The sequence below is a fragment of the Prunus persica genome, chromosome G2 (genome assembly GCF_000346465.2).
Source record: "Prunus persica cultivar Lovell chromosome G2, Prunus_persica_NCBIv2, whole genome shotgun sequence".
Taxonomy (NCBI): Eukaryota; Viridiplantae; Streptophyta; class Magnoliopsida; order Rosales; family Rosaceae; genus Prunus; species Prunus persica.
In genome coordinates, this window is record NC_034010.1 from 1,350,581 (window position 1) to 1,377,305 (window position 26,725).

The 26,725-nt window shown below is 37.7% G+C and overlaps 2 protein-coding genes and 1 long non-coding RNA gene across 5 annotated transcripts; 1 reads left to right on the forward strand and 2 right to left on the reverse strand.

The window, feature by feature from the left end:
* Nucleotides 3–7,006, reverse strand: LOC18787333 (tRNA-dihydrouridine(20/20a) synthase). 2 transcript variants are annotated; one of them, XM_020557730.1, is made up of 13 exons: nucleotides 6,857–7,006; nucleotides 6,586–6,728; nucleotides 6,312–6,438; nucleotides 5,175–5,302; nucleotides 5,005–5,074; nucleotides 4,788–4,890; nucleotides 4,054–4,171; nucleotides 3,774–3,855; nucleotides 3,254–3,315; nucleotides 2,489–2,561; nucleotides 2,318–2,398; nucleotides 1,583–1,663; nucleotides 3–439 (listed from the first exon to the last, which is right to left on the reverse strand). In XM_020557730.1, the coding sequence occupies exons 2-13, from the start codon at nucleotides 6,639–6,641 to the stop codon at nucleotides 275–277; spliced, it is 1,146 nt and encodes a 381-aa protein (XP_020413319.1). In that variant the 5' UTR covers nucleotides 6,642–6,728; nucleotides 6,857–7,006; the 3' UTR covers nucleotides 3–274. The 2 variants fall into 2 exon arrangements, with proteins under 2 accessions (XP_020413319.1, XP_007218130.2); XM_007218068.2 differs by having other exon boundaries at nucleotides 6,586–6,988.
* On the forward strand, nucleotides 12,979–16,602 carry LOC18785977 (protein TAB2 homolog, chloroplastic). Of its 2 annotated transcripts, XM_020558122.1 has the most exons (6): nucleotides 12,979–13,588; nucleotides 13,700–13,769; nucleotides 14,728–14,899; nucleotides 15,033–15,176; nucleotides 15,639–15,901; nucleotides 16,069–16,602. In XM_020558122.1, exons 1-5 carry the CDS (start codon nucleotides 13,089–13,091, stop codon nucleotides 15,896–15,898), a joined length of 1,146 nt encoding a protein of 381 aa, XP_020413711.1. In that variant the 5' UTR covers nucleotides 12,979–13,088; the 3' UTR covers nucleotides 15,899–15,901; nucleotides 16,069–16,602. The 2 variants fall into 2 exon arrangements, with proteins under 2 accessions (XP_020413711.1, XP_007218132.1); XM_007218070.2 differs by lacking the exon at nucleotides 16,069–16,602 and having other exon boundaries at nucleotides 15,639–16,009.
* LOC109947596 lies at nucleotides 17,382–20,400 on the reverse strand. Its single transcript, XR_002270372.1, has 3 exons — nucleotides 19,333–20,400; nucleotides 18,706–18,754; nucleotides 17,382–17,457 (listed from the first exon to the last, which is right to left on the reverse strand). It is a non-coding gene; the product is annotated as an uncharacterized LOC109947596 (long non-coding RNA).

The window sequence follows — 26,725 nt, forward strand, 5'->3', positions numbered from 1 at the left end:
GATTGCAAAAATAGCCCACATCATATATTTAAAAAAATCAGTGTAACAGATTCGTGAAGTTAAGAGGTTCTCATTATAGAGGACATGTAGCACCTAGAAGAAAAATTGCTAGTCACCAGCCAGAAGATTTTTATGATGGACTCACTGCTTCACAACAAAAAATTTCTGACTGTGCACTGACATATATTAGTACATATTCCTACATGGGATCAATCAGGTTAAATTCCAAAAATGTAAAGAATAGCCTAAACTTGATATTTTGAACAGATACAGACTAGGCATATAGTAGTTCTTGCTCCCTTGATTCGTACGCTGGAGGCAGCAAAGTATGAATATTGGCAAAAGGATCTTCACCTCCTGATGATGGCTCTCCAATAGGTGAATCTAGTACATGGTCAGGAATTGCCACAAGCGTTTCCTCAAAAAATGATTTCATAGTCTGCAAGGTTCAAGAGCTGTCTCAGAAGCTAGAGCAATTTTGAAAAGGGAAAATAAGTCGAGTCTGGGAAGATCAGACCAAAAAGCTACCAGAAAAGAATGAATGACAGTAATGAATGCCATAGAGGTACAATCAAGACAACTTAAGTTTTTGTGGAATTACTGTATTATCCTTTCTTCTCATAACCTTCATCATGCTTGTCATGCTTGCTGTAAAAGATTGCTCTCTATACAGCTCCTTTTCAAAATAGAAAAGAGGATCTCTTCTATACTTCATTACGACATGTTGATAAATGTCAACCAAAAACACCAATACTGATATTGTTAGGTAAAATCAATATATTATATACTAGATGACATTTCATTTGTGCTGCACTTTTATTGATTATTATTGAGTACAACCTACATATCACAAAGGCAATATGATCGGGTTTGGGGATTGCTTTTAAAATCTTCTTAAAACACTTTATCAATATACATTGCCAATGACGCAGCATTGAATAGCTAGGAGGGTTTGGAGAAAGGCTGGCTTTTTATCCTAGAAGAGCTTCAATTAGAGAGTTAGAGACATATGTATCATGTATAATAGTATAACATAGACTGCTCCCCTAAAAAGATTCTCAAAGAATGCAGCATAAAGACACATTAATGATGTAATGTTGTGTTTATGGGGACTCATTATTTCCCCCACACACTCATGCCAATCAAACCTCTGCAATAAATATTTATCCAAACCGAATTCTGATGATGTTGGCTGCTTACATATGTATTTTTTAATAAGAAAAATGTAGTGTGCTGTTTCTTTGATTGACATTAACTTTAAAACATTTCAAGCTGAGAAGCATTATTCATAAAAACTTAGGCATGAAAGTGGAAGCAAATAATGAAGACGATTACTGCCTTGACCAGAACTAATGAAAATGGTTGATAGTTTACATGGGGTGGAAAGTGAAAGCAAATTATGTAAATGAATATTGGTTTTTTTTTGTTTTTTGTTTTTTTTTGTTTTGTTTTTTTTTTTTGTTTTTGTTTTTTTGTGACTAGAACTTTAAGGTCCTGTGTTTGGGAAACTTCCCTTAAATTTTGATAATAGATTAAATACTAAGAATGGAACTATATAGGTGTAAAATGATGATAATAATACCGTGCAATGCAGGAAAGCAGCATCAGCTTTTCGCTTCCACACACCATTCCCAGGTTCTGAATGGAAGAGACCAAGCAAAGGCTGCAGCAGAACAAAACGAGGATAAGGTAACTGAACCAATAATAATTATAGTAGGAGAAACTGAGGTCATAACAGACTAGCTTAAGATATTGTACCCCAGTCAACCAAAAAAATAAGTGGTGAAAGACGGAATGATAGAGACAACAGGATAACTTGGCATTTCATGGATTGATCCATATTGCAAAAGTATTTAGACCTATTTTCATAATCACATATCCCAGAGTAGACCCATAAGGTAACAACTACATTGAACAAGGCTGTCAGAATGAGTCAGATGACCAACTCATGTCAAAATTCATAATCCATGATGCGCTTCCGGTATGACAGGATCAATGCAACATAGCCTTCAGATATGGGGAGAGAGACACATGAAAAGAGACCCATGTTATTGAATGCAAAATGACGTCAACAAAAAATCAGTTGACAGCTTCCCAATTTTTGTTCTTTCTATTTTTCTTTAGAAAGAAGTCATTTATGACTCATGAAAATATGGCAAACAATAGCAAAAAATTGTCAGCTCCACGTTTTAGAGTTTGCAGAAAAAACGGTTCTTGGCATACTCTATTCCTTCTTCTATGACTTGTAATATATAAGGGTATGTGGCACATTTTCCAGACTGCAACATAATATCATGAAGATGATAGTGTAACCCACCCTTGCCACATCTCGCACTGTTGGTTTGCGTCCATATTTTCCCACAGCAGAATCACCATACACTTGAAACTTCTCAAGTATCTAAAAGTGGAGAAAAAAAGAGGAAAGAAAATATGAGCTGTAGGTAAAACAAAAAATACACCCATTTCACAGCCAAGTTTGCAACTGAACCTGACGCCGTGTTACACCACTGCTTGGTGCACCGTAAATGGCAGTATCAACATGTCCCAAAGTATGCCAGGGCCTGTGGAAAATGTACAACAGTTGTCAGTTAACTTTTGAGTCACAAAGTAGTAGCATTACAATAGAGAGGATTATCAGAAATCCAAATATTTAGAACTTAAAGTTAAATAGAATATCCAAACTCAAACTTATGGGGACATTTTTATATGGTGTAATTATTAAAGTTAGTCGTTAGTCAGTCTTATACAAGTTTTGACCTTTTTTCCAGTAACTTTCCTCTTTCGCACATGCTAGACCCACATTTGGTTCTAAGGTAGTGTACAGACTTACATGTGAAGCAAGAAGTTATGAGATTTTAATATTGTGTGGAAAACATGTTTTCTTATCTTGGACAACACTCTTCAAGCAGAAAGCTTAACTGAAGAGGTTTATTCTCCCTACCTTCTGACACTCCATACTCAAATTTCATCTTAAAGTGTACCCTGTCTACTTAATCCCTGCACATGAAGTGCATTTGGTTCTTTCAAATTTTTGTTCTTTGATAGGAAACAAAAATTATATTGAAAGAATTCTAGTTTCATTTGAAAAGCTAGAATTACATGTGCACCCAGACACAAAAAATGAAACAGAAGCAGATAATCATCCGAGAGGATAAGACTAAGACTCGAACTACATATAACCAACTTAAAGGTTCTTGCAACAATAAGCATACCGAAAAGGAAAAGAAAATCCAAACTATGAGTATTTACATACTTTTGAAATGCAGCACGTCCAACCATTACACCATGAGCTCCTGCCCTTCTAGCTGCATTGACCTAAAATCAGAGGGAGGAAAAAGACATGTGAAATAGGCGAATGGAATCAACATAAAGTATCTGTATCAATTAACATAAAGGACAAGCTACAGCTTTGTTGTATGCATTCCCAAGTCATGTTGGAAACCAGAATGAAAAGCTAAACAACTACTCAGTTCATATATAATCACAAAATTAAAACATGCAAAAATTGTCATATATAAGCATCAAGATAGTAACTTTAAAATTCAGCATATATAATGACAGAAAGGTTCAGAAAATACAATTTTGGGATAACCTTTCTCAACAATAAGGAAATGTTAGCACAGACACAAAAGTCCAAGTTCCAACTGATGTACCATTGGACTGCGGGAAATTTTCATAAAAAAGAAAAAATACAACAAAGAATTGAACAAAATGTAGCTAGAAAAATGATATCCTCTGAAGGCCAAAATAACAGTTCAATCGACAAGGTTTACCTCATCAACAGTGTTTATGCCCCCATTTATCGTAAATCTTAAGTCTGGAAAGTCACGCAAAAGGCCATAAAAGTACTCGTATCTGCAAAAAAGTAAGATGCGGTTAATAATAAGAAGCAGCATGTTAGCTGTGAATGTGATCTACATATGTATACAAATATCTAAGCATTTTTAGGATAGCAATTTTGGGATAAGCATACCAGTATAACATTTCTCTAATAAACATAGGTCAGCTGATTTAATTATAAGCTGACAAAATATGAAATCACACAATACATACTTAAGAGGTGGAATACTTCGATTTTCAGCTGGGCTAATTCCATTGAGTAGTGCCTTCCGTGAATGTATTATGAAATGCCTAGTTGGTGATTGAGAAGAAACCTTGTAAATAAAGTCACCTGAAAAGCAGACAGGTGGTGGCACAATAAAATAAGGATGCAACTCCTGAAACTAACATAACCATAGCTACAGTCTTTCAAATTTAGATAAGCAACAATAAAGGAATTAGATTTGCTCAGCAACAAGCATTAAACCAATAAATAATGTTCTACAGTTATCATTCAACAGGCATATAAAACAAAAGTGTGGAAAGAGTGTACGCAACAAAATATTGCAATATGCAGTTCCTGTTAACTTTTACTACAAAGCTATATTTTCTTTCCTGCTTCTGTTTCTGACTGCTCCAAAATAGTAATACAATGCTTCCCTATATAGGAAAATCTTAAAAAGCCCTTGCATTTACCTTATCTCTCTAATTTTCATACTCTCTTTTCAGTTTGCTAACTATCCATCCGCATACCCTTAAAAAGCTCTTACATTTGACTGTTCAAATTGTGTTTAACATTCTTTTTATCCATCCAAAATTAAAGCATAATATATTTGTAAGATGCAAAAACCTATTTGTCCATAGTTTATCATTCACTGGCTCTTCCAATTTCCTTTTCTTTTCTACCATAAGAAATATTGAAAGTTTGTTGACTATATAGATAAAATATTCGGACAAAAGGACCTTACAGAGCTCATTATATGAATCATGATCATCAACACCAATTCGACACTTAACACTGACAGGGGCATCTGTGTGCGCAGCAATCACTGACATAGCCTCAGCAACAAACTTTCCTTGTAAAGACCAAATGTCTTTATCAGAACAGAGTGCACAGAAAACAAACACACACATATATATATATATATATTGCAATTAACAATATAATGAGAAATGTTATCAAACCTTTGGATCAAGCATAAGGCGAGCACCAAAGCACCCATGTCCAGCTACTCTTGGACTTGGACATCCACAACTGGTAAACATAGAAGGCTACGTAAGGGGTCAAGGAAAAAGAAAAAGAAAGTGAAGAAAATTTGGTGAATAAAAAGATAGGCAATAGTAAGTGCACAAACTTAAAATTGATCTCATCGTATTTGTAAGGTTCAGCAAGCTCAGTCGCTTTGGCCAGGTTTTCCAAATTATTCCCGCCAATTTGAAGAACAATAGGATGTTGTTCTGGAGAATATTCCAAGAATCTGTCCTGATAAAGAGTCACACTATCAGCTGTCTCAATCCCAACTAATCAGATGCACAAAAGATTCAAGAAATGACAGTAACTGTTAACGGCAGTTCAGAGATTTAAATAAATAAATAAAAAACAAACAGAACTTTAATTCGCATTCCGGCCAGCTACCCTTCAGAAAATAAAACATATACTAAATTGAAGAAGATGGAAATACAAAGGAAAGAAAATATAAAAATCTATACATTCTTTTGTGATATGTGTACACTCAAGAGACAAAAGCATTAAAATTGAAATTCCAAACAGTTCCATCATTGTGTATACATTACCACCCAGGCCACTCAACATCAACCCGTACCTACAAAAAACATTTTAAGAATTCTACTTGGGACATTTAGCCCCACTCAACTCCAATTTTGAACTTTGAAACTCACAAAGTTTCTCTAGTTTGTCCATTTTGTCTGAAATTGTTGAAAACTTGAAACCGCCACAATCAAAAAATTTCCAGCCATAATTACCTATCTAAGGTGGTAGGCTCACTAATTAAGAGTTCCCCTTCTAGTCTCCTGGCCTACTCTATCTCTCTTTTCTTCCTATCCCAGCGTCAGTCAGTACACAAGTGGTTTGAAAAAATTAAAGGGATTTATTTCAACTAAACACATGGAAGATATTTTGTCAAACGTTTCCTTCTATTGGATGAGGATCAATCAAAAAGACGCCAAATGGTATCTTGTGAAAATAAACTTCACATTTTCCACCTAATTATGTTCTTGGTTGAAACTATTTGAAAGCTTTTCGATTCTGAGGTGACATTTCACAATTCTTTCTAGTTTGATACAAAATGAAGTCCAATATCTCACTTGCGGCCACCAAAAGCAATTCTAGCAGTGTATTTTCCTAGGGAAAAAAAGAGCAAACAGAAAAAAGAGAAGCCTACTACGTACACAGTACATAAAACAATAAGCCTCCCCGTCCTGCCCCCAAGTTAAACTTGAACAGAAAATACGGTTAGATAAATATGGCTTACCAGATTGTCCTTTTGATAGACAATTGTTTCAGCAGCAAGCATCTCAGTGTAGAGCCATGCGTTCTTTGAAATGAGCCTGGCCAGAGTCCTGTAGTGATTATCAGTCCATTCCATCATAGGAGCAACACTGCAAATTTGAAAACCAAACAACCCAAGTCCACAGAAATCAGCAGCAATTACAAATTGAATGCAATAATAAAGATAATAAATTCAAATAAACAGAAAAGTAGAGAGAGAGAGAGAGAGAGAGAGAGAGAGAGAGAGAGAGATGAACCTAAACCACGGAGGAGGATAGTGGGCATGGCGGTGGGTCCGGAGGGAAGAAACCATTGCGGCGGGTGTGCTTAGTAGTTGATGGGTTTGAGTGGAAGAAGAAGTGGATGTGGAATTGGATGCGGTTGTTGAAGAAGAAGTACCCTGAAATATATTAAATGACAATTTGCGACGGTTTTTGTGAAGAAAAACAGAATGAATAGGAGTAACTGAGGAATATGAATATGATGACGTTGCTAACTTCATTTTTTTCGCTCTATTAATTAACTCACGTTCACAGAACCACAGCCTCCTCCTGCTTGACCTAGTTGAGCTTAGGGTTTAGGGTCTGGCTTCCATGAACTCGGGCGGGAGGCTGATAGCTTGATAGGGCACTTCTGGCTGAGGAAGACAACAAGGACCAAAGGAAAAGGAGAGGTTGGTATCTATTGGACTTGGCGTGGAGAATATTGATTGTCATGGCAAAAGTAGCCCAGCCCAGTCTTCAATGGACTTATGAAAAGGGTGTTCTTTCAAGACCCAATCCAAAAAACCCGAAAATTCTAGCAGCTCCTTTATTATTATTTTGGGTTAACGTCACTTTAGTCCCCGGAGGTTTAGTGTCAGTATCGAAATGGACCCCAAGGTTTGATTTTTATCAATTTCGTACCCAATATTTCGAAATATTAACAATTTACACCAGCCGTTACATTGACCGTCAAAGTCAGACGTTAAATGCTGACGTGGCAGTCGTGGGACCCACATCATAACCAAATAGCTGTTAGAAAGCGACGGCACGATGGGCAATTTCGGAAGAAAAAAATCGAAGGAAACGAAGAGTTGGCACGCGTTCCAAGGAAGAGTTCGATTACCTGAGTTGGAAAAATTGAACCAACTCGGTTTCTGAGTTGTGTTCGTACTGAGACAGACATAGAAGAGAGGTTCTGAGGGTTTGTTCGTGTTTTGGAGTGCAAAAATCATACTGAAACGGAGGTTTCCGAAAAGATCTGAAGAATATGAGTTGGGGACTTCGTCCGGAAGGATATGGAGAACCTTTCTATGGTACGTATGGGTTACTGTTCTAAGGTTATTGGCAGATGATGTTTTCGAGTGAAAGTTTCAAATAGAGTCGGTTTCGAGTTTGGTGTCGACTGAAAGTTTGGCTTTTATAATGGATTGTGATAGGGTTTAGGGTTTGGTATCACTGTGTCTATTTAATTGGTAGATGGAATGGTGTGAATGGTGGAAGTAAACGTTGGCTTTTGTATGTGGTCCTACAACCACTGGGAATCTTACCTTTTGTATATGTGTGTACTGACATAGAAACATGCATTTGTATATGTGTGTTTGTATTTGTGTGTTTGTATATCTGCATTTGTATATCTGTATATGTATATGTATTTGTATTTGTATTTGTATGTGTATGTGTATTTGTAAACAGGAGTACATGTATTTTGTTTTGGGTAAAATTGGTAAAATTCATGTGTGGTTTTCGACCTGCAGGGGATGAGGCAGGATTTTCTATTCAAATGTACCACAATGGTGAAATAAGAGGTAACTATTATGTGAATGGGTCTGTGGATTGGTTTGATTATTGTGATAAAGATAGAATGTCAATGACTGAGATAGATGCCATGGTCAAGGAGTTAGGGCACGAAGGTTTGATTAACTACTGGTACAGTATTGAAGGTGATAGTTTTGATGGTGGCCTAGTTAAGCTGAGTGAAGATACAGATGTCTTAGACATGCTAGTATTTGTGCCTGACACTAGGGTGATAAATATATTCCTAGAACATCATGTCTTGGCATGCACTCAAGAGCAGTTTTACAGTCAAGTGGGTTCAAACATATTTATAAATTTGGATGATGAATTTGGGACCAACAGTGGGGTAGTGATTCAAGAGCTTGATGACAATTGTGGTGCCATTGTTCCAGTAGGTGGGGGAGTATCCCAGGTGCAAAAGGTGAAAAAAACAAGTGTTGTAATAGAAGAGTTGAATGAAGAAGGGTTGAATGAAGAAGCATGTGGAGAAGGCAAAGAGTTGAATGAAGATGGCTTGAATGAAGATGGGTTGATTGATGAAGCTTCTAAACAAGGCAAAGAAAATGTCACTGTGAATAATGAGGAGAATTCTCACAAGGGCAAAGAAAAGCCAAGTCAAGGTTGTTCTGATAAAGGCAAAGGCAAGGTTGATGACATGTCACATAGGGTGAAGCGTGCATTTGGTAAAAAAAGAAGTGGCAGTTTGAGGAGGACAAAGATTGTTCACCATAAAGACAAAGTTGTGGAAGGAAGGGTTGATGGCTACAGGACCGAGTTTCAAAGGGATTCCATGATGTTGAGAAGTGGAAGAAGTTTGGCAAATGCTGCAAACTTTGAAGGCTTGGATGATGATGCTTCTGATAGTGAGGACTCAGATTATATGATTCCCAAGAACTTCAGTGAAGATGAAGATGAAGATGATGTTTTTTTTTATGAATGGGTGGATGACCAAACTGAATGGACAGGGGCTAAAGAAACTGGGAATGAGGCTGCTCCTGATTGGCCTACAGATGTTGAATTGGATTCTGACGATTCTGAGTGCAGGGATTATGCCAAGTATAATTCTGATGAGGAAGTTGATAAGAATTGGCCAGAGTTCAATGCTGCAACTGACATGGCAGATCCAAAGTTTGAGATTGGGCTGTTGTTTAGTGATTGTAAGGTGTTTAGGGCAGCTGTCAGAGAGTACTCCATCTTGCAGAATAGGGATGTAGTGTTTATTAGGAATGAGGCTTTGAAGCTGAAGGCAGTTTGTGGGGACCCAGATTGTAAGTGGATGATATATGCTTCAAAAATGCAACATGAGAACACATTGCAAGTGAAGACATATGTAGGTGAGCACACATGTACACAGCTATGGGAGAACCCTACTGTGAAGTCAACATGGATAAGCAAGAAATATGTTCACAGTTTGAAGTCCAATCCCCAGTGGCCAGTGAAGTCATTCAAGGAGACTGTTGAGAAGGATTATAATATAGGGGTATCAAGACAACAAGTGTATAGGGCAAAATATAAGGCACTAAAGCTGATTGAGGGCAGTTTCAATGAACAATATTCAAGAGTTTGGGATTACTGTGAGGAATTAAGGAAGACTAACCCAGGAACCACAGCAATGGTTAAGTGTGATTTCCAACAACAAGTGGGGCAACCAAAGTTTCAAAGGTTGTATGTTTGTTTAGGAGCTGCTAAGGAAGGCTTCAAAGCTGGGTGCAGGCCTATTATAGGTTTAGATGGGTGCTTTTTGAAGAGTGTTTATGCAGGGCAACTGTTAACTGTTGTGGGTATAGATGCCAATAATGAAACCTGGGTAATTGCTTATGCAGTTGTGGAATCAGAGTGCAAGGAATCTTGGATTTGGTTTCTGGAGCTATTGGTTAAGGATTGTGAGATTGTGAATCAATTTGGCTTCACCTTTATATCCGACAAACAAAAAGGTTTAGTACTTGCTTTTGAGCAAGTGGTCCCTAATTGTGACCACCGGTTCTGTGCAAGACACCTGTTTTCCAACTATAGGGTGCTTTTCAAAGCAAAAAGCCTCAGAGACAAGTTTTGGGAAGCATCATATGCAACCACTGTCCCCCACTTTACAAGGGCCATGGAAGACCTGAAAAAACTGTCAAAGGCTGCATATGAATGGCTAACCACTCCAGATAAACCTCCAAGGCATTGGTCCAAGTCACACTTCAACACTCATTTGAAGTGTGACATGTTGTTGAATAATCTTTGCGAGTCCTTCAATGCTACCATATTGGAATGTAGGGATAGACCAATTCTGTCAATGTTTGAGTATATTAGATGTATGCTGATGAGGAGAATACAAGCAAGAAGGGACAAAATGCTGACATGGAACAAGCCTATCTGCCCAAGGATATTTAAGAAGGTGGAGGGAAATAAAGCCAAGGCAGGTGCTTGTGTGGCAATGTGGTCAGGTGGAGGTAAATTCCAAGTGTCAGCTGGTGGCCATGCACAATATATTGTGGACTTGGAATTGAGAACTTGTTCTTGTAGAGCTTGGGATTTGCAGGGATGGCCTTGTGTTCATGCTATTGCAGCCATAAATTATAAAGGGGGTCTTAATGTCATGGATTTTGTGGATGACTGCTATTTGAAATCAACTTACTTGAAGACATATGAGAATCTCATACTGCCTATGAATGGGATGGATATGTGGGATAAGACTGACTTTCCACCATGTCTTCCTCCGTCTTACTCTACACAGCCTGGAAGGCCAAGAAAATGTAGAAACAAAGAACAGGAAGAGCACAAGGGCAAGATGAAGATGAGAGCATCAAGAAACCAATCTGAAACTGCATTGTCTCGCATTCCTAAGACACAAGACTCTCTCAAATGTGGGCAATGTGGTAAAAAAGGGCACAATAAGAGGACTTGCCATAGGAATCTTCCCCCAAAAGCTAAACCTGCAACTAAGAGGAAGAGGGGTACTGAAAATACCCAGGTATAGCAACTCAATCTTTTTCAATTCTATCCCTTAATAACCCTAAGCGTTTGTTGCAACCTGATGTAGTTTTTATGTTGTAGACCACTCCATCTGACGCATCCACTCTAGCTGGTGATCCAAGCACCCTAAAGCAAAGATCCAAGCCTCCAAGGCGTGTGCAAAAAGGGAAGCCAAAACCAACTAAGAAAGGACATGCCACTTCTGAAGCACAACCAGCCTCAACTTTGCTTCCTCATGCATCAACTTCTATTTCAACTGCAGGATCAAATGTTGTACATTGAAGCTCACTGAAAAAGCTATTTGATGATTCACGTTTTGTTGTTAGACTGGCAGTTTGTGATTAGGAGGTTTTTGTTTTTGAACAATTGGTCATGTATAACTAAGTGCTGACTTATTTTGATGGATGTAATTGCATTCACATAAGCCTCAACCACTGTGAATGCAAATACATCCACTGAAACTGCCATTTTGGAATGAATTTGAATGGACATGAAATATGTACGATATGCAATGTTATTATCTGGTTATTTTGAGCCATTTTGAATGCAGAATTTTCTGAGTTTTTGGGTTGCCACTTTGCTTCATTATTTTGGCCATTCACTTCATTATTCCAGGTGCATCCATTTTCTAACTTCCCTGTTACATTATTTTTGCCATTCCATTTTCTACAAATTTTGCCATTCCATTCACTTCATCAAGTTACAAAAAAGTCGGCAATTAAACTGCTACATAACAATTAAACCTTACCCCATAACCCTTAATCCTACCCCATAAGCCCTTAAGCCTTACCCCATAACCCTTCATCCTAAAACCCTAAACCCTTAAACCTTTACATAACAATTAAACCATTACAAACTGCTACTAACAATACATTCATTCAATGGCAGAAGCTAATTCCAAGCTCCTCTTTTTGTTTACTCCACATCCACACATCCCTCCCAAAATGATGCTTGCAAATAGAACCCACGAAGCCACCAACAACACCCAAACGACCTTTTCTCTTTGTCTTGCCATTGCCATTGACTTCTTCAGCTTATTCCGCGATTTTAAAAGCCCAGGAATCACTGCCTTCGACCGTGCACACATGGCGGGATCAAACCATGCCCAAAATTCACAGCCCTTAAAACCCCTCTTAGTCTCACGTACCTTGGCTGCACACATGGAAAATCGCCTCCCAGGATTCGAATCTGTCCAAGAGGTTCGAATTGTAGCAGCCTTTCCGCACCAACACATCGGCGCCTCTTCATCCATTTCGCCCAGCCAATCGGATCTTCTTCGTCAGTTTCCCTCCACTTTTTTCCTCGCTCCTTTGCTCTCCAAAACACGAACACAAATCAGAAAGAGTTGGTTCGATTTTTCCAACCCAGGTAAGCGAACTCATCGTTTCCTTCGATTTTTTTCTTCCGAAATTGCCCATCGTGACGTCGCTTTCTAACAGCTATTTGGTTATGATGTGGGTCCCACGACTGCCACGTCAGCATTTAACGTCTGACTTTGACGGTCAATGTAACGGCTGGTGTAAATTGTTAATATTTCGAAATGTTGGGTACGAAATTGATAAAAATCAAACCTTGGGGCCCATTTCGATACTGACACTAAACCTCCTGTGACTAAATTGACGTTAACCCTATTATTTTTTTTGGCAGTAGAATGAAGAGAAAAACTTGCATGTCCCAGTTTATATCTCATCTCTCTCATCATGTGACAAAAACACCACGGTTTATATCCTGGACTCATGTCCCATTTTGATCTTCACGCAATCTGATTAATCACATTCACTTTGCTGTATATTTTATAATGAGCAGTTTATAGGCATTCATTAATGTGACAATAACCATGGGTGTCCAAGACAAGTGTTAGGGTGTCCATAGAATCCTTTGTTGAAAGGATGGGAGCCCAAAGCATCCGGTGGCCCATGCTTTGCATGCCATCCAGATCCTCAGACAGATATGAGTGGTGGAGAAATAACTGCTAATAACAGTTTCTTGCGAACTCCATCAAACTGCTCTGCTACTGTACTTCCATGGCGAGCTTCAGCTTCACCACCAGAATCAGAACCCCTACGCTTCAATCTCACAAACCCATCTCCAAGTTCATCTCTCGCACTAAACCCATCAAAATCCCATCTAATCTCTCCACCAATCCTTCAAAAAACCGACCAAAGCTGCTCTGTCTTCGTGCAAATTCTGTGTCATCAGAAAGCTCAGTTTCAACAACACAAGATCAAGTAGACGAAGCAATTGATGAAGAAGACGATGACCCAACTGCTGAAATGAGCTATCTTGACCCGGAAACCGACCCGGAGAGCATTTCGGAGTGGGAGCTCGATTTCTGCTCCAGACCCATTTTGGATATCAGGGGAAAGAAGGTTTGGGAACTTGTAGTTTGTGATGAATCTCTTTCTCTGCAGCACACCAAGTACTTCCCCAACAATGTCATCAACAGCATTACTTTGAAGGATGCTATTGTGACCGTTAGTGAAGAATTAGGGGTCCCTCTCCCAGATAAAATCCGCTACTTCCGGTAAAATTTGTTTTTGCATTATGTGTGCTTTCTTGGATTGTGCATACTTGAAACCATGTCACTTGGGAATGGTTCAATTCGTATGATTACGTTTTGTTCAATGGATTATAGGTCACAGATGCAGACAATTATAACAAAAGCGTGCAACGAGCTTGGTATAAAACCCATTCCCAGTAAACGGGTTAGTATGTTTTTTCCTTATCAATTGTATAATTTTCGGAACTTGTATGGATAGCGAAAGCATTTTTTCAATCACACAACTAAGTCTGAGGACATTTTTACTAATCAAGTAACTTAAGAAAGTTCAGCTGATAATAGCCTAGAGAATTTAAAAGGCCGGTACAGAGTTGAAGGTTCTTCTTTATTCTTTTGTTTTGTTTTGAAATGTTCAAATACGCTTGTTATTTCCTTCTCTGCTACAGAAATATACTGAAGATTTGCATGAATTTTATCTGGTGATTGGTACGTAACATAATCGTCTATTGGCATTTAGCCAGCTCTCTCTTTTGGAAAAATTGATGTTGATTGTTTTCTTTTGTTTAAAAATTATAACCAGAAAGAAATGCCCTTTGTATTGTGTTGATGTATGTTGGACTACATTAGTGGTAAGACTTATCTGTGCTTAACACTCTTGCTCAGCGGTCTAAGTAGATATTTTCGTGAACTCTAATGTAGGCTCTATAATGATGAAGCATGAGAATGGAGGATGAGGTTAAATGTAGTAAGCATTAGATAAATTTAGTATATGTTTGTCTCACTGAGAGTGTCCTTTCTCCTTGTGAAGGCTCTATTCTTCTAGTTTCTCTTCCGTTTTGCATCACTTATTGACATGGATTTTTTCTCCAATCCCAAGTAGTTGAAATCCCTTAATCCGAGTATTTCGTTCTACTTAATGATATAAAACACAGATTATTACTGATGATTGTTCACACCTTTTTTGGAGCCTATGTTAACAAGACACTACAATGGACGTTCAAATCATATGTAACTTTCAATTGTGGTGATACTACAACACAGATGCAGAACTTGCATGTCTTTTGAACTAGTGTACATTAGTGTAGTAATGGAGCTGGCTTTGATTTTCTGGTAAAACTGCTATGCTCTGTCTACTTATTGTCTTGGAACTTTGCTTCTTTCAGTGTCTCTCGTTACTTTTATGGTTGGAAGAACGCTACGAGACTGTATACACACGCCATCCTGGTTTCCAGAAAGGATCTAAGCCACTCCTTGCAGTAGATAACCCATTCCCAATGGAACTTCCAGAAAATCTTGTTGGGGAGAAATGGGCCTTTGTCCAATTGCCCTTTTCAGGTAAAGGACTTGCTAATGAAGATTTATGGGTCTTGACAGACATAACAACTCACATCCTGTCACCTGCCCTAACCATCCAATATTTCTTTTTAACATTTCCTGTTTCCACACTAAATCTAACTCCTGTTTTCAGCTGTTCAAGAGGAAATCTCATCCTTGGACTCAAACCTCGTGTTTGGTGCGAGTCTAGATTTGGATTTGTTGGGGATTGAAATTGATGACAAGACATTGATTCCAGGATTGGCTGTTGCATCTTCACGCGCTAAACCTCTAGCAGGTGTACATTCTCTCCAATATCATCTTCCGGTCTTTCTATATCCAGATAATTATTTCTTTCTACTTATGCATTTTCACTCTATCTATACACTGCAAATATTTTTGGATAGATGTTCTTCGTACAGATAGCCTAACATATTATGTTGCTAGATTGTTAATATAAACCATTGGTCGAGTGGACTGTAATTTGAATTTGTAGTCCAGATTGATCGTCAACCAACTTACCATGTGAAGTTCTTTGACGAGATCACAGTATCCTACATGGACATAGACCCAATTTTTTTTATCAGGCCAGTGATATTCTACCCTTAAGAGTGGCAGTGATAAACTTGGTTCCTTCATGGGATATTGTGATACGTTCTCCTTGAATCTGCTATCTTATTCCTGTTGTGTCTTATACAATTTTCTGGTGTTCCTCTAACCGTAAGAGATCATAATCACATCTTTCTATAAACTGTTGCAGCTTGGATGAATGGGTTGGAAGTTTGTTCAATTGAAGCCGATTTGTCACGGGCTCGCTTGATTCTTTCTGTTGGAATTTCTGGGCGATATATTTATGCTACCTACAACAAAACTCCTGAAACAACAAGTGAAGCTGAAGCTTGGGAAGCAGCAAAGAAGGAATGTGGAGGTTTGCACTTCCTTGCAATCCAGGGGGACTTGGATTCGGATGATTGTGTTGGATTTTGGCTTCTACTAGACTTGCCACCTCCACCTGTATAGAGTGTAATCAGTCTAAACAAATTTTAAAAAGAAGTTACTTTTACACATTAATTTCTCAGTTATATAGCTTCATGCTTTCTAGTTGCAGAAATTATTGCAAATATTCCTTTAGAGCTTAGTTTTCTCATTAAGGTTTTTTGCCGTTCTTGATTTTTATGACTTGGTCTCAGATCACATATGCATCATTCTATTTCTAAGAAAAGCTGAAAACGGGAAATCAAGCTCATTATCCGGGGTCTGTATGTGGTGGTGGGTCTGAGGTTCGGGGTTCGACGTTTCGTGCAAACTTGGGTTCGGGTTTCCAATCTGATTCCCAGCATCTGAACCACGGCTTCTTAAATTTAATTCAATGTATGATGTTGAACCCTCAAAAGTTATGAAAAAAAGCTCAAAACAAAACATGGATCTGGTAAGGGTGTGGAGCTGCAGCTTTTAGGCGATGGGGTTGGTGTTGTTGCGGGAGGGATGAAGGTGCTGGGGGATGGTGGTCAGCGGAGAGTAGGGCCTGAGGGAGAGAGAGTTTTTTTTCTAATTAAACATATTAATTGATTTTGTTGTTGTTGAGAGAGGTAGAGAGAGTTTTGTTTTTAAAATGAATGAATTTTTTAATAGGTTGTTGACCGAATTGCTCATCTACAAGACTACAACTAACAGAAGTTAATTCTTTTTTTATTTATAGAAATTGAGGATTGTTATTTTTATTTAGATTGGCTCTGTCTACCCACTTCCCCTTTCCCTGTCTCTGCAATTCTCACCAAGCTAGAGACCCTCAAAGAAGAATCCACAAAACAGCACACAATCCCTCATTTCAACATTACTTAAATTCACACGCAGGCATGCACAGAGTTCTTTTTCTAAACATTTCTACTCAACTTGCGAACTATTTCAATAACAGAAAGCTGAAGATTTAGTAGATATAACGCACCAATTCATTTCCCAGAATTAGAAAACAATGCAATAAATCCATGAAAATGAAAAGTAATCTATAAAAGTAAAAAGGTCCCATTTGAGATGATACGGGCAATAGGAATTGGCGAAGTCGAAGCTTCCACGACGATGACGTTTCCCAAACAATATCAGCGCCGTCGCCGCTGCTGCCGTGAACGCAGCGCCACCCAACAACTCTAACGCATCTTCCCACGATGACACAACGATCGCAGGTCCGAAAGGCCGACGCAGCTCTGAGACGATTCAAGCGAGTGCGACCCGTCCTCTGCCACAGGTTTGCGCCGTCCAGACTATCCAGCTCCACAATACACAGGAGTAGGACGAGCGACAGTTCAGAGCAAGTTGAAGAACGAGCGCGTGTAAAAAACATCACGTGCCTATCATGTGAGTGGCTGTACCGGTACAGCTGATGTAGAAGGACTCTCCACTAGCCCCATGCATGAGATCCTATATTAACTATCTATAAATTTAATTTTTGTAACCAAAATTAGAACGCTCCTCAAAACAGCATGAGATCCTAAGAAATGGCATCAACAATCTTCTTTTTCTCAGGCAAGCTATTTTGAGTCTAACGTGCCAGCTTTTGTCACAAGTTGAAGATCTTAGCGATCCTGCAGAGGCACAGTTGACAATAACAAGTTACGACACAAATGATAATTTTGGAAAATTACATGAGAAATTCACGATGTCATAATATCAAAAAACCTAAAAGTGACCTGGTACATAGTACACTACAAAAAGTTTAGAGGCGTAGGCCACGTTTGTTGCCTAAGATTGGATTGGATACCTTATTAGATTCAAGGTATGTTGAAATAAGAAATGACGGTAGAACTGAAGGATTTTTCATCGTGTGGTAAGTTATAAAGTTTTCTTCATAACTAATCCATATTCTACATCCAACTTGGACCAAGTTTGAAAGATGGCCTCCATTTCTTCCTTCAACATACCTTGAATCTCGTGAGTTATCCAATCCAATCAAATCCTAGCCACCAAACATGGCCACACAGTAATAACAAAAGGACGTCCCAACTCAGAACAAAGATCAGTAGCCAATGAATTTCACATACAGTTGGCTAGTTATTATGCTTTCAGCTTTCTTAATTAAACAACTACATGGCATAAAAAAATACGGAATAGAGAAAGAGATGAGAAATGTCAGGTACCAACTGTTATTGTTAAACACCAAATTAGGTAGATAGTCCAAACATATAAACTGTTCAAAGGACTAACTTTCTCAAAATCAGCTGAAAATTGGTTAAAGGAGAGTTATGAATCAATAAAGCTAATATCTTACTTTTTCATCGCTGCAGCTAGGAGTCCCTGAGTTTTAGTTCCAGGGGGCGTGCTGTCCACATGACCAGCACCTTTAATCGGATTCGTTGCGAATCCGACCCGAATGCCAGCCTCTGGAGGCTGAATAGACACGTTCAAGATATACAAAACCCAGAAAAGAATTAAAAAAGGGCTATAAGATGTTATAGAAAAGAAATGTTGAATCATAACATATACAAATTAAGTCATTATTCTCACAAATATGATAATTATTTGGAACATCATTTGGAGACTACAAGTACACAACAAGCGCAAACAAGTAATAATAGAAAAAATTTGTAGAACCAGGAATACAAGTATACAAGGCAGGCAGGCAAGTAATTATTCAGAATATTAGTCCAAGCACAACTATATCTTTCTTGGAGACACCAAGTAAAACTGAGAGAACAATAATGCACCTTATAGATTACATAATGTAGACAATGAATATCACCTTTATTTGTTCTTTTGGTTCCATATACAAAATTGAGTTAAGAAACCACGCAAGATATAAAAAAAGAAAGGAAAGAATGTGTGTGAAAACTCACCAGTATTGAAGAAGAACCACTGTCGCGTGAAGCTCTTGGGGGGCCGAGTCTGTGACATTGAAGAAAACGTAGAAATGAGAAGACAAAAGACTGGTAACCTAGGGTTCTATCTTCATGAGCTTTTCTTTCATGCACACGAGCTGCGTATGAGTTACTTCAGCCATTAGTCCAACAATCCTAAAACCCAACTTCAACTGCACTCTCATCACCTTCTTGTAGCTGAAGTAACTCATGTGCCTTTAGCTGCAACTAGCCCATGTGCCTGAGAGAAAACCTCCTCTACTCCGCTTATACAGAGGAAATAGTTTGACACTAGAATTATTTTCTTGATAAAATTAACCAAAGGAAGAGACACAATAAGAGAAATATAATCTATTGATGATATCCAAAATTCATGCACTTAATGTTGCTCTGTCATTGACAGACACTTGTAAGTAAAGCAACTCATTATTGCTGAAATTCCAAAAAAAGATAAAATGCTCAAACACCTAAATTTCTCAAAACCAACTAACAGTTGATTGACAATGCATTAAAGAAAACATGATGAATCAACAGATATACAGATAAGAACAGTTGATTGAATTACTAAATCAGAAAAAAAAAAAAAAAAAAAAACAAAGTTCATACCCTTTGTTATTCTTATTGCCCTGAAATGGGCTTTGGTGAATAATTTTTTGGCCTCGTTGGCTGGATATTGAAAACGGGGCGAAGGCTTCCCCAATTTCAGAATCAATTGGACACACCATATTTTCTGCTACACGCAAAACAAAAGGAAGAAGAAACAAGTGAGGTATTCAATTAAGACTTTGAAATGATCTAAATAAGTTTTGTGGTATTCCATCAAGACTATTAGGATTTTTAAAAAGAGAATAGCCAAATTTAGTGGTATTCAATCAAGACTTTAAACAATTAAAAAACGGTTTTATGGTATCCAAAATCTTGCTAATTTCAAAGAATTTTTTAAAATGTGGAATTGAGTGGGATTTTGTAGTGGGAGGTATAAATACCAAACCCTGTCTCAAATCCCAACCTAACCCATAAGATTTTTCACTTGGGATTTTTTTTTACTCTGTTGGAAAAGATGAACAGAGGGCATAGTGATTGCTCTCAGAAGTTCACAGCATCAGCCTCTAAAGAGGCTCCACTGGTGAAATCCTTGCAATCTTTTATGATGGATGTTAGTGTTTTGCTCTAAGAGATCTTATCAAAAACTGTTGCCTTCTCAAAACAGGAGACGAAGCCAACATATAAATACTTTGCACAAAACCCAGAATTCATTCCATGTTTTATATTAACATCAATCACCAAGCACCACAATTCTTTTTATTTTTTTATGAACCAGGGGGAATATTGAGATTAAATATGAGCTTTTGTATCTGGCTTTCAAGTACAGAAAAAACAAAGCTACAACCTCTCTTATCAATCAAAGAAGGAATTTCAGCAATCTAAATCCCATACTAATCCCACCTATTCCGTTTCTTTCAAACCCAACAGGGGAAACCCCATTAAAAAAAACAAAAAAAAAAACAGCAAACTACACAGAATTAATCAAATGGGGCTTAACAACCCCAAAGAATCATCAATCAGCCATAAACCAAGCACCACACTTTGCTACAACTGAAAACCCAGAAAAAAGAAAGAGAAAAAATATGAAACTATCGTAAGATTAACTTATCCAAAAATTGCAGATACCTACCGAACCGATACAAGAACTGCGAAAATCAAGGAAATGCTAAACCTTTATGAATCAAACTCACTTTTTTTATAAACCTTTAAGCTAAACTATTTTTTTTCATATGGAGAAGGTGCAAGGAAGCAGAGTAGAGGTGTGAGAGTCAGCTATTTATATGTGGGTAATGCTAGGAGGGCCATTTCTTTGTACTATATTTGTGTACCATCTGATGTTGTTGCTGAGTAGGCTATGTCACATCATTAAAGGAGTTTTTAACATTTTTAGTTTTTAATTATTTTTTTCACCCTTGCCTTTACGGAAACCCCAGCACATGAGAAACAAAGTATCTTCAACTGGTTCTTCGCCTAACTCCTCCCCTTCCTCCTCCCTTATCTCTCCCAAGCACATGAGAAACAAGATGATGGGCTTCAAACGTGCTACTTTTGTTAAAGAAATGGAAGAAGAGAAGTCTTTATTTTTGAATTGCAAAAACTACTAAATCAATCGTATAAAAATAAAAATAAAAAAACTAGTAAAAATTGTCAAACAAAGTGGATATAATATTTTCAGATTATATTTCATTCTCCAAAAAGAGGTATTTATAATACAAAAGTATAAACCCTAGTAGGGTTATACTAAGAAACTAAGATAAAATCATAATTACATAATATCTATACAAAAGGAAATAAATAGAATCATAATATATTAGGCAATAAATCTCCTAATTACACTAGGATCTCGCTAACAAAAATCAAGTGAATTGGAACTTTGCCAAAACTACTACAAATCAAGTGAGAGAGAGGCTAGGCTAATTCATGGCTTTTGCGGCTAGTTCAGTGGGCCAGGAGAAGCGATAAAATGACCTTGCTAACAACTGGTTTTGGTAATACGGGAACAAGATTTGAAACAGAAAAAATATGATGAGAAGGATCATCAGGAGAAACTTTCCAGAATCAGATGAAAAAGAGAAAGAAGAGAGTAGTAAAAACCAACCCATTTAAATTTTCACGTAATCCGGTCTCCACATGCAAAGAGAAAGAGAAAGTCCTCCGCATGCATGTTGACAATGGCAGTTCACGGTGGTCATTGCGATGCGGGCCTGTGTGTGTCTCATATCTAGCCGATACTGCTGCATTTTCCACCCACAAAATTCGGCGAGGCAGGAAGAGAAAAACCAACAAAGATTTGAAGATTTGAAGAAGAAGAAGAAAGCAAAACAAAACATAGCATCTGCAGACAACTTACAGATGCAAGTAGTAGTAAACAATGCCAATGAGTTAGGTGCAATACAATAAACAAAGGAAATTGCAAAAGCAGGCCAGCATCGCGGCTCTTTGTCGTGTCTTTTATATTGACAGTATGATGTGTACTCCTTATTGTTTTATACGACATCCAGCGGCGGACCTAGAAATTTTTCAGGAGAGGTGCAATTTCAAAAGTTAAGAGCTATAAAAAAAATAAATAATAAAAAATAAAAACAACTAAATATCCTTATAATTTAAACAATATACATGTAAAATCATGATCAAAATCAGCAACAAGGGACAAGGAGTATAATCTATAAACAGACACCAAATTGCTTTTTTTTTTCTTTTCTATTTGTATGTTCCATGGTAAAGCAAATAGGTACAACTATATCAAGCTTCTAACTAGTTTTTTGCTGCTTTGACGTGTTCAAAAGTAGGATTGCCTACTATCAACCGCTTACCCTATATTAGTCCTTCAAACCTTGACATAATGTCATAATTGCAGCATAACTTCAGAATAATAATCAAGTAGAAACTTCCAGTTCCACAAGCTAACAATGACAGCCAAAGGAAAAAATTACAGAGACCAAAATTCACTAATTGGAGCAAAATCAAACATACCCAGTTGGAAAAGAGGAAAAAAAAACAATCTTCTAACCAAAGTTTCATAGTAGCATTTCCTAATGAACACTGCTTAGAGAAGAACCCAATTGGATCAACTAAAAGTTGAATGTAATTTACGTCATTGAGGAAGAAATGCAACATACCCAGATGGAATTTCGCCTCTTCGGGTAAGGACTTTGAGCTTCTATAGAGCCCAATTGAGTACAAGTTTTGTGTGCATTTTGAGAGTGAAACAAAGGGGGTTTAGAAGTGGCTTAACGAAAGTTGAAGGAAAAGAAGAGGAGGTCTTGCAGTTTTTTGCCCACAGCAGCTGCAGCGCAGTGCCCAGGTGGTTTGGGCATTTCGTCAAACACGTTGCGTGCGTCTCTGGTCTGAAGCAGAGGTGCAATTCTAGCTGCTATAATGGACTTTTCCGGCGACCGGTTGCGCCTGTATAGGTCTGCCACTGACGACATCACTTTCTTTTTACTTTTTAAAATCATGCAATTGGATTCTCATCTTTGGCATCTCTGCATCTACCGAGGAGCCATTTTTCTTTTTCCTTCCCTATGTTATTTATTTATTTGCAATTGTGTTATTTTTGTTCGCAACATCCTAGTTTGATTAAGGAATTTATTTATTATTTATTCTATTATGACTTTATTTCTTAGAAAAATTAGGTTAGACATAATTATCGGATTGCGACGACAAAGTGGCTGCCCATACAGCGCATCATTAGAGGTTGTCAGATTCGGCGGAGGAGGGACGACAAAGTGGCCGATCACAGCTAATGTTGATGCCTCCGAGCTTTTCTCTAATTGATATAGTGAGGAACTCCAGATCTTATGCTCATCATTTATTTCATGACATTTTTGTTCTTCTCAAGATTATAACATATAAATTTTTTCTAGAAACTGCAGTGCAGTACTTGAACGTCTCATTCTTCTTGTTTTTGCAACTCTATGCAGTACTTGTTGGGCCTTTGGAAGTTCCTTTGGCTTGTTTTGCTTTATTAAGAGTTAACATGGGTTTTAGGCAGCATGAATTTATTTTTTGTAAATTATTGAATGATGGTGGGTTAGGCATGGGAGGAAAAGACAATGAGAAATTTATGGTTCATCCCCTTGTTTTTTGGGTATGAATCTCATAGTCACTGAATACAGGATAGATTTTCTGTTTTTTTTTCCCTGTCTTCATTGGTGTTTTTGGCATTTTTGACATCAGAACAATGAGAAAATGGTAATTTTCAAATTTTCTTTTTGAGAAATGGTAAATTGATAAGTTCACTTCACCAAACATCAGGGCAAGCCACTCGAGATTCGTCAAGGATAGACTTGCTTACACTAAGATGTTAACAATGACAGTGTATGGTTGGCTTGAAATGCCGTAACAATTACATCTTCATTGTGTGGAAGTTCTTCTCAAAATTCAAGGCTAGTGGAGGATTCTCTTTTTTGTGTGTGTGTGTGTTCAAAGTAGAGGATTCTCTACATCACTAAGGATCGAATAGATTATTTAGAAACAAGAAGAATGTTTGGACTTGGAGGTATGCAAGTTTACATTTTAGCCAACAGAGAGTCAGCCAGACAGATAATTTGTCGGAGGCAGGTAAGCTGATGTTACTCTACTTATTGCATATCAATATATACTCCAATTGGTTTTCTTTTTTATTTTTTATTTAATTTTTATAATTAAGAAAAGATAACATGGGTAGTTATGTTCCATAAAAGTAGGACATACTATTTGATTTTGTTTTTAATTTTAATTTTTTTTAATATGAAAAAAATGAATTTACCATATTATCCTCATTTAATTAATAATTTCAATTCTTAATGTTTGAATTAACCAAGAGTATTTTCTGGTGTATTGTATGTTTCACCATTCTCTACTTTTTGCTCTATATATATATTTTTCGGAAGTGTTTAAGAGGGATGGGGAGGAAATTTTATGACTACCAATATTTCTATATATATACTCTATATGGTAAAGGTTGTATTTGTTCCTTGTATTTAATTCAAGTCTGTTGACATCATTGTGCCTTCATTTTATCAAATGGTCAACACCGGGAATAATGTTCTGCTACATAGGTGTTGCTATTTTATAGCTTGGAAAATTCTGAAAGCACGTTGACGCTAGAGGCAACGGGAGTATGGGTTCAATTCCCTATACAAGTTTCTGATCGGTAATTTAATTATACCAGTTATACCATTTTATGTGCTTCCGTAATGACTCCTGTGTCCTAAGATCCAGAGATTATTTTGTCCTTTTTTTTTTATAATTTTTTTTAGAGCTTTAGGGTATTGAGTAAATTTCTGATGATGTTGTTGTCATGGTCATGGAGGACCATATTGTCAGGAGTTTCCTTGATGACAAAATTTCTTAGTTTGTCTTAGCTTTAGTTTTTTGTATTTATGTCATTAGCAGAAAATAGAAATTGCATTGCAGAAAACGGAGGTGGCGGTAGGCCGGCAATGAGTAGCTGTAGGCCGGAGGTGGCGGCAGGCCGGTAGTGGGCAGCGGCGACTGGTTGACGGTGGGCGGCCTCGGCGATTGGTGGCGGCAGTTGGCCGGAGATGGACATATGGCATAGTATACTTACTGTTGAAGGAGTGGCATTGTGTGTAATTTTTTATTTTTTTAAAATTATATTATTGTAAAAGTAGGTACTACTTTTTGGTCTTTGGCCTTGAATCTTTGGGTTCAGTCCCTATGCCCACCTGTGAATCTTGTCTTCAAGGGAAAATGTCAAACTTGCCTCTTTCAGGAAAAGGGGAAAGAATCACTGAGCTTCTTGAATTAATCCACACTGACGTATGTGGGCCATTGTCCATTACATCAAGGGGTGTCTTTTCTTATTTCATTACATTCACCGATGATTACTCTCGGTTGGGCTATATATACCTAATAAAGTACAAGTTCGAGGCCTTTGAAAAGTTAAAAGAATTCAAGAATGAAGTTGAAAAGCAAACAAGAAAGAGTATCAAGATTCTAAGATCAGATCGAGGCTGAATACTTGAGTACTGAGTTTCTTGAATATCTCAAGAAACATGGCATCCTATTACTTGGAACTCCACAACTTAATGGTGTCTCCGAAATGAGAAACCGAACATTGATGAACATGGTCTGATCAATGATGAGTTATATTGACTTGCCAATATCGTTTTAGGGATATGCGCTTCAAATTGCGCTTCAAATTGTAGCATAGTTGCTAAACAGAGTACCTTCCAAATCCGTGTCCAGAACACCATATGAAATGTGGTTTGGGAGGAAGCCAAGTCTTAATCATCATAAGATATGGGGTTGTCCGGCTTATGTCAATATCCAAAGGAAACTTTAGGATACTATTTCTACAATCCAAACGAACAAAAGGTGTTTGTTGCAAGATCTGCAAGATTTCTTAAGATTAATTTTGCATTGTATGGCACCTATGTGCAAAAGGTTGAGCTTAAAGAAGAGTCTGGAGAGCCTCTTTGGGAGATGACATGGAAGATCCTGAAACCTACACGAAGACAATGTTGGACATCGACTCAAAGAAATGGCAGGAAGCCATGAAATCTGAGATGGATTCTATGTATGCCAACCAAGTCTGGACTTTGGTTGACCTCCCAATGGTATTGTACCAATAGGAAACAAATGGGTCTTCAAGAGGAAGAAGGGCTCAGATGGTAAGGTGGAGACCTATAAAGCTAGATTAGTAGCTAAAGGCTACAGACAAAGAAAGGGAATGGACTATGAAGAAGCTTTCTCTCCTGTAGCAGTGATAAAATTCATCTGCATACTTCTCGCCATAGCAGCATATTATGACTATGAGATATGGTAGATGGATGTGAAAACAGCTTTTCTAAATAGCCACCTTTAGGAAACAATCTACATGGATCAACTTGAAGGATTCATATCTAAACATGAAGAGAAGAAATTATGCAAACTTCAAAGGTCAATCTATGGACTGAAGCAGGCTTCAAGGAGTTGGAACATTCATTTTGATGAAGCCGTTAAAGGTTATGGTTTTAGCCAAAATGAAGATGAACCTCGTGTGTACAAGAAAAATAGTGCAACTCGTACTATATGTAGATGACATATTAATGTTTGGAAACAACATAGGCATGTCGACCTCTGTGAAACTATGGTTATCAAAGACTTTCTCAATTAAGGATCTAGGAAATGCATTAACAGGACCCGCCCCGAAAATTCCCGAAGATCGAGGCGGACCCCGTCTTTAATCCGACATCATCCCGATGCCGGGCCCACCTACTAAGAAAATCGAGACTTTCTACCAAAATTTTGGCAGAGTCTCCCCTGTAATTTAAACAATCCCAACAAAATTTATTCAACCTGCAACACACAGTAATACTAATCCCAACCAGCAGCATGCTTTCATACATACACAAGTCATACTAGAGTGGCCTCCGGCCTCACAAGTAAAATCTACCGTGGCAATACAAAGCATCTACTGAATTTAGATTACAAGAGCAGTTGAGTAGAAGAATTTACACAGTTC